The sequence below is a fragment of the Dama dama genome, chromosome 10, assembly GCF_033118175.1.
Source record: "Dama dama isolate Ldn47 chromosome 10, ASM3311817v1, whole genome shotgun sequence".
Lineage (NCBI taxonomy): Eukaryota > Metazoa > Chordata > Mammalia > Artiodactyla > Cervidae > Dama > Dama dama.
This window is the reverse complement of record NC_083690.1, coordinates 35,078,419-35,085,824: the sequence shown is the minus strand read 5'-3', so window position 1 is coordinate 35,085,824 and position 7,406 is coordinate 35,078,419. Positions and strand designations below refer to the sequence as shown.

Below are 7,406 nucleotides of genomic sequence, written 5' to 3'. Positions count from 1 at the left end.
TCCAAGAGGATCCTGGGCTCTACAGCAGCAGAATTCCAAAAGAGGCAGTCTGATGGGATTGGTTCTCATGGCCAAGTGTCACCCAGGACACCAGGGCCTGAGCTCCCAACTGCACCGAGAGCAGGTCTTGTGGCTGATGAGGATGCAGGCAGGGTGGGAGAGAGACCACGGGGACCAGGGGTGCATGGGTTTTGAAAGCAAACTCCCCTGAAGCGTTTACCTGGGAAGGAGTACTGCTAAATACACCTGCGATAGTGGTGGGTTTCCTGGCCCCATTGGGGGTGGATTTCCCTGGGGCCATCAGGAGATGGGGGCATCCTGATGCATAGTTAGGGTTAGCAATCAAGAGGGCAGGCTCGGGGCAGCGCCCGAGCTGGTGCCGGGGGGCAGGCTGCACAGGGCGGAGCCAGGCTGGGCAACGCGTGTAACCGCTCCTCTTCCAGATCCAGCGCGGGCACCACTGGGATGGAGGAGCCAGACTGCATTTATTCGTCTCCAAAGTCAGGGGAGCGGGGGTAGAGTTCCCCGCTTGGCGCCCTCCTCGGGGCGGCCTGTATGCTGGAGCCGCGGTCAGGCTTAGAAGGGCCTGGGAGCGGCCGGGGGACACGGGGTGCGGGGACAGTGGATCGTGGGCAAACCACTGAGCCTGTTTTTCCATCCAGAAAACGATGACAGCTGTGTAGTTGGACGACACACCGTTGATCCTCAAATGACAGTGTGACTGCTCATCCTCTGGCTTGGCTGAGGTGGAAACTGGAGCCGTGACCTCCAGAGACCCAGCTGCGTGGCGGCCGCTGTGAGACGTCGGGTCCAGCGGCGGGACGCTCAGCTGTGCACAGACGTGCGCACGCGCGGGACTCGGCAGCTGCGGCGCCACAGCGCCCCCTTGTGTCCACGGTGGGGATCATCGGCCTTGCTGGCGGACGGACGCTGGATAAAGTAGCTCCTCCTGGGTGATGGGGCGGCTGGCTACTGGACCGGAGAGTCCATCGGGGGAAGATCGTCTCAGGAGTGTGAGCCCGAGGATGCGTGACAGTCCGAGGGGGTGATAGCCCCCCCAAGAGTAACAGGTCGCATCAGGACACGTGGTCATCTGAGGCCCAGAGCAGTGAGTGCCTCAAGAACAGCAGCGGGGCCTGCGTGGGGGCCCATGTCTAACACTGTGTGTATGGCATGCAGCAGGCGCTCAATAAATGCTTGTGGAATGGAAGTGAGTGCATGAGTGTGTGTGCTATCTGCATGTGCAAGGAGGTTAGAAGTGGTAGCCGGATCGTCACAGCGATCTATACTGTCTGACCTTTCAGCCAGTGAGGGCCACCCTCAGAAAGGTGGTCCACGTCCAGGGACGATGGAGGTACCTCTAAGGCCTCACTGCAGCCCCGGCCGCCGGTGGACAGGACAGAGGGACAGACGGAGGCCTCATGTACCCCATGATGGGCTCAGCCCAGCTCAGCCCCACTGAAGGCCTCCTCCTGGGGTCTGGAAGCCTCCTTTCAGGCAGTGTGTCCACGTGACCTACAGCCTCGCTTGAGGCAGATTGCATTGGGGGCTGGATGCCCGGCCTGACCACAGCCCTCCCCCAATAGCCTGGAGGCAGGGGAAATGAGAAAGCCCAAGGCAGGGCTGCTAGCGGTGGGATTTCAGGCAGGGCCAGAGGTGCAATGCGGGACACACACACACACACACACACACACACACACACGCGCGCACATACATTTGCACTCACCCCCCAGGCCCCCACTGCCCCATCCCCAGCCAGGTGGGCTGAGCTAGGGGCTGAGGCTGGGGAAGCGTTCCAGGCCGGGCTCGCAGCCCACCGGCAGGGTGGCCGCCTCGCTGGGCGGGATGTGGTGGGTCATGTAGCGCTTCCCCATGAAGGAGCCGATCCGCAGCTGCTCCGGGGCCTCCTCCGGCCACCACAGGCTGGAGCTGGACAGGGACAGGGAGACGGGCTGTGTCCCTGCCTGGTGGAGCGGGCTGCCGAGCTCCCACAGCCCTCCTCCTGCAGTCTCTGATGTCCCTTTCCTCCCTGGGAGGGCCAGCTGGAGGCCTGCCTCCTCCAGGTGGCCACCCTGGCTCCCTGGGTATCAGTTCATTGAAACAACCGAGGGCTCTCTGGGGAGAAAGCCGGCCAGGGAGAAGGATGCAGGCAGAGCGAGGTGGCCCCGCCTGTGAACCTGTCATCAGAGGACCTGCTGGACCACCTTCCTGAGCTCCTAGACGAGAGACACTCAGGGCGGAAATCCACTGCACATCGCTGGAAGGGGCACCACCCAACTCAAAACCATAGGGCTCCCGAAGGGCTTCCAGAAGGTGCTGGGCCAGAGAGAGAGCAGGGGCTCCAGGTGGGTGAGGGGCCGTCTGGGGGTCGCCACTCACAAGCGCATGCTGGAGGCTGCCAGGAAGGCCAGGAGCAGGAGGCCGGCCAGAGAAGACAGGATGGAGGTGATGACGATCATGTCTCCACTCCGCCGCCTGGGCCATGTGTCGATGGAGCCCGGGGACTTCCCTGCACACACAGCGGCTTTCAGAGGCTGCCCTCGGACCCCAGGGCGGTCACCTCCCCGCCATGCTGACTGCCTCACGTCCCCAGCCGGCCTCCTGAGCCCGCTCATCCGTCCCTCACCACCGGGGCACTTGTGCTCTGCCAGCCCGGACCACCCGTCGCACCAGCCTCCGCCTTGGTCTCACCTACCGGACTGTTTCCACCACCTGCAGCAGGCAGGGCGGCAGCAGAGCTCAGGACTGACCGGGTGCTGCCCTGTCCCCTGGAGCCTGGCATCCAAGGCCTTCACGTGACAGGGTGCCCCCCACCCCAACCCCAGCCTCTTCAGCCTGTCTCCCAGGCACCCCCTCATGGGACACTCAGCCTTTGACATGCAATTTTCTTAGTCTGCTGAACCGCTCGCTGGTCCTTGGCGCTCTGCTGAGAGCAGGCTTCCCAGGACCACAGCCCAGCCTCCTTCTTGCCCTGGCCCCTCTCCTCCACCCGGCACGGGGTTGGCTCCCTGAAAGAGGGGCAGACTATTTCTGTCCATGGTGGGGCTACAGCCTAGGGCACCCGAGGGTTGGCAAACATTTTGGGGTGGACAGAGCCAGTGTCTCTGCCCATGGGGCTGACCCAGTACCCCACCCTCTAACGGGAGGTTCTATTTAGGGGGTGGCCTGGACTTGGACTCTGACTCGGCGGCCCCTGTCCCGTGGCAGCTGGGGGAGGGGCCGGCTGAGCACGAGCAGGGTGCCGATGTTGGCCGGTCCACAGGGCACACTGCAGTCGGAGCGCCCGGCCCTCCGCGCTACCTTGGTGGAGAGTGATGGGGTCGGACCACCTCGTCTCAGCCTGGGGTGAGCCCCTGGAGTTCATCAGCAGGAACTTCACCCTGGGGAAGAGGACCAGGGGTGAGGCTCCGCACCTTGACTGCTCTGGGCAAGGCCCCTGCCTCGGCCAGGGCCCAGGCAGCTCTTGACGGCCAGGCTGTGGGTCTTTCATGTTCAGGGGAGGGGGGACCCTGTGCTAAGTGCCCCGAGACCTCTCTGGCCACAGCAATCTCTGCCACCAGCCCTCAACCGTCTGAACAGCCGCTCTTCTGACACTCTCTCTGGTTCAGGGGTCCCTGTGACTAAATGCCGCATACAGGGGGCCTCAGGGTGGCTCACAAGGGCGCGTGAGGCCTCAGCCCCTGTTCTCCGGAGGAGAACTGCTGGCTGTGTGGAGTCTGTGAGGCCTTGGAAGGCCCCCCGATAGGGGCAGGCACCCGAGACAAAGACCAGGAGGGAGAGGTGTGCTCAGGGCGTGCTCAGAGACCAGGATCAGGGGAGCGGGCAGGCTGAGCTCCGAGGGCACCGCACAGAACTCGAGTTGTATCTGTGTTCGGGGTGGGGAGCTCTGGGATCCAGGCAGGCTTGCACCTGGCATTGATGGGAGCCGGCTCCTGCGGCCACTAGGACGGGCGGGAGTGGCCACTGGGTGAGAGGGTGAGGGGTGCGGGCGTGGAAGGCGGCTACACCCTGCCCCGCCGTCCCTGTGGCCCCCGCCGGTTCCCCCAGCCGCACTCGGTCACCCTGAGGATATCTGGCCTTGTCCCCTCGCTCCCTGGACCCCTGCTCTCCCACCCCGGTTCCACCCTCAGCCCCAGGCTGACTTTCCTGCCAGACCCACCTGTGGGAGGGGCGGTCTGCAGCATTCCACCGCTCCCCGCCCCCCCATGCTGGGGCCTGCAGATCCCTTCCCATCCCCCACCGGCTCTGTGATGCCCACCTCCTCGTGGAGGCCACCTGCCCCTCCAGGAGGTCGGAGCCCACACAGGAAGAAACCAAGGCTAGAGAAGGGGAGGGGCTTGCTCGGCCTGCAGCCAGGAAGGGGCGGGGCCAGGGCAGAGGCCTGGGCGGAGACTGGGGCGGGGGTGGGGGTTGGGGGGCAGCCATGGTCCCAGAGCCCCACCCCCATCCGCCCTCTCCCAGTACAGCTCCCTTCCAGGTTTCAGGTCAGGCGACTCACCTGTAAGGTCCGGGGCCCGGGAGAGGGGCGTTGCAGTAGCGAGGCTGATGGAGGTCAGCAAGGCAGCCGGCGTCATTGCCCACCCTAAGCACGGGGGCGCGCCCGCTGCCGCCCGCAGGGTCCTCACAGGGCAGCTGGTCCATGGTCAGGGGCAGCGTCATGTAGTGGCCATCGGTCAGCAGCCGTGGGGAGGCTGGGATCTCAGCCAGTGTCTGGGGGTTCTGGAAGACCCTAGAGGCTGCAGGAGGGAGGCACAGACAGCTGGGGCCGGGGCGCAGTAGGAGACAGGCCGTCCACTCCATAGCCCCGCGCCCTCCATGCCTCAGAGCCCAGAGGACCCCTCCAAACACAAACCAGACGTCACCTCTCAGATCCCCCGCAGGATAAAGCCCAAACTCCCCATTCAGACCCCAGGCCCCAGACCTGCACCGGGACCTACCGTTGCTGAAGGCCACCACCAGCCAGACGATGTCGGCGGCACGGGAGTGCCCGTCCAGCACACAGCGCGGCTGCTCCAGGGAGAACGTGGTGGCCGTGACCTTCCCTTCCAGGTCCCAGGTGGTTATCCGTGGCGTGTAGGGGATGAGCTCTGGGGCCGTGGAGACAGGCGTGAGGGTCCGGGGCCCACTGCCCCTGGGGCTGACTCTCCCGGTTGGTGGTGGGGGGCTGCTCCCAGGTCTAATCACTCCAGCAGGTGCCCCAGCCCCTAGAGTCTGGTGGGGTGCACCCCTCCTGGGACCCCCACTTACCCAGGCTGAGGCAGGGCTGGGACCAGCCCAGCACCACCAAGAGCAGCAGCCAGGGGCGAGGCTGCCTGGCGGGGAGCCCCATGACAGCCTGCAGCGCGCCCACCGGCCTGCTTCCACACCCACAGCCTGGGGCCAGTTTGGCCGCCTCGGGCCGCTCCCCTCCCCACACACTGTGGGCCTGGAGGAGCTGGTTAGTCAGGCTGCCCCGCTGGCCAAGGGCTGGAAAGACCTGAAAATGTAGAAGCACCCCCACTCCGCCTCCCAGCCCACCCCGGGGAGGGGGCTGGGCAGGGCTCTGGGCAGGGGCAGGCCGGGGCTGAGAGGCCCCTGGACTCCCGGGATGCCGGCCAGGTCACCCCAGAGGCCCGTGTCTGAGTTTGGGTCCCACCCAGACCCCCAGCCTTAGTGGGGAGGAGTGGGGAGGAGGGCCACATGCCAGAGATTCCTGCACCCCGTGTACCAGGAGCCTCCCTCTGGCCTTCCATCCCCACCCCGGAAAGGAAGAGGGCAGCTCTAGCTCCTCAGGGCCCAGTGGTCCTGCCCTCCCTTCACAAGGCCACATCCTCCCTTAGTTCCTTTGATCCTAGAGCTGGCAAGGGCCCTGCTTACATCGCTCCTTTGGGTTCTCACTAATATGTTTTTTTTTTTTTAATTTTTCATTAATTTTTTTGGCCACACTACTCAGCCTGAGGAATTTTAGTTCCCTGACTAGGGATTGAACGCAGGCAGTGGAAGTGCTAAGTCCTAACCACAGGTCCACCAGGGAATTCCCTACAGTGGGTTAGTCGCTCAGTCGTGTCCAACTCTTTGCGACCCCATGGACCACAGCCCACCAGGCTCCTCCGGCCACAGAATTCTCCAGGCAAGAACACTGGAGTGGGTTGCCATTTCCTTCTCCAGATAATTCCCTATATGTATTTTTTAAATTAAGATATAATTCACATAACCTAAGAAGTCCCTTTAAAATGTGCAGTTTAGGGAGTTTTGTTTTGGTGGGGTTGTTTTTTGGGGAGGTTGTTTTTGTTTTAAACAAGAAGGGTTTTTTATTTACGGGAATTCTGGAGAAGGATGGCTGCTGGTATGGGTTTCGTCAAATGACATTAGGGTCCATGTCTCTCAGATTCTCTTGACCTTTTTTTTTTTTTTTGCCATACCTTGCAGCTTGCAGGATTCCCATTCCCGACCAGGGACTGAACCCCGGCCAGGGCAGTAAAAGCACAGAGTCCTAACCATTAGGCAACCAGGGAACTCCCTCTCTTGGTGTTTTTTCTCATTGCAGCAAGATGGCTGCTGTGGCTCCAGGCATCATGTTCTCTCTCAAGCTAGGAAGAAGGGAGGGCAGGCAGGTGTTGCTCAATCTATCAGAAAAGCTTATGCTTTCCATATAACATAAGCCCTGTAGACTTCTTTTAAACTTCACTGCCATAAATCTCCAGATTCTAGAACTTTATCACCTCAAAAAGAAACACTGTACCCATTAAAACAGTCACTTCCCATTCCCCTCCCCCCCTGACAACCACTGATGTACTTTTTGTCTCAGTGGATTTGCCTTTTTTGGATATTTCATATAAACGGAATCACACAATGTGTCATTTTCTGCCTGGCTTCTTTCACTTGATATAATGTTAAGGCTCATCCATGCTGTATGTGTTACTGTATCATTCTTTCTTCTAACCGGATAGCATCCCATTGCATGAGCAGATCGTATTCTGTTCATCCATTCATTGGCTGATGGCTATTTGGGTCGTCCCCACTTCTTGGCTATGATGAACGCTACCGTGGCCGTGTTTCCAGTTCTCGGATATTTATCTAGCAGTTTAACTGCTGAGTCATATGGTAACTGCTTTTTGCGGCACTGGTCACCAGCTTTCCAAAGCAGCTGCATTTTTACATTCGCACAAGCAGTGGACAAGGGTTCCAATCTCTCCACATCCTCACCAATATTTATTTCCTATATATTTTTTTATAATAACCACCCTAATGGGTATGAAGCAGTATCACTTTGTGGTTTTGATTTGCATTTCCCTAATGACATTGCTTGTCAGCCATCTGTATAGCTTTTTCAGAGAAATGTGTGTTCAAGTCCTTTGCCCATTTTTTTAAAATTGAAGATTTTTTTACTGTTGAGTTGTGACAGTTCTTGATATACTGTGGATACA

The 7,406-nt window shown here is 60.5% G+C and overlaps 1 protein-coding gene across 1 annotated transcript; it reads right to left on the bottom strand.

Moving 5' to 3' along the window:
- Nucleotides 1-437: 437 nt before the first annotated feature.
- Nucleotides 438-6,128, bottom strand: UPK3B (uroplakin 3B). Its single transcript, XM_061152292.1, has 6 exons — nt 5,248-6,128; nt 4,938-5,087; nt 4,499-4,736; nt 3,301-3,380; nt 2,380-2,509; nt 438-1,929 (listed from the first exon to the last, which is right to left on the bottom strand). Exons 1-6 carry the CDS (start codon nt 5,327-5,329, stop codon nt 1,770-1,772), a joined length of 840 nt encoding a protein of 279 aa, XP_061008275.1. The 5' UTR covers nt 5,330-6,128; the 3' UTR covers nt 438-1,769.
- Between the last annotated feature and the right edge of the window lie 1,278 nt (nt 6,129-7,406).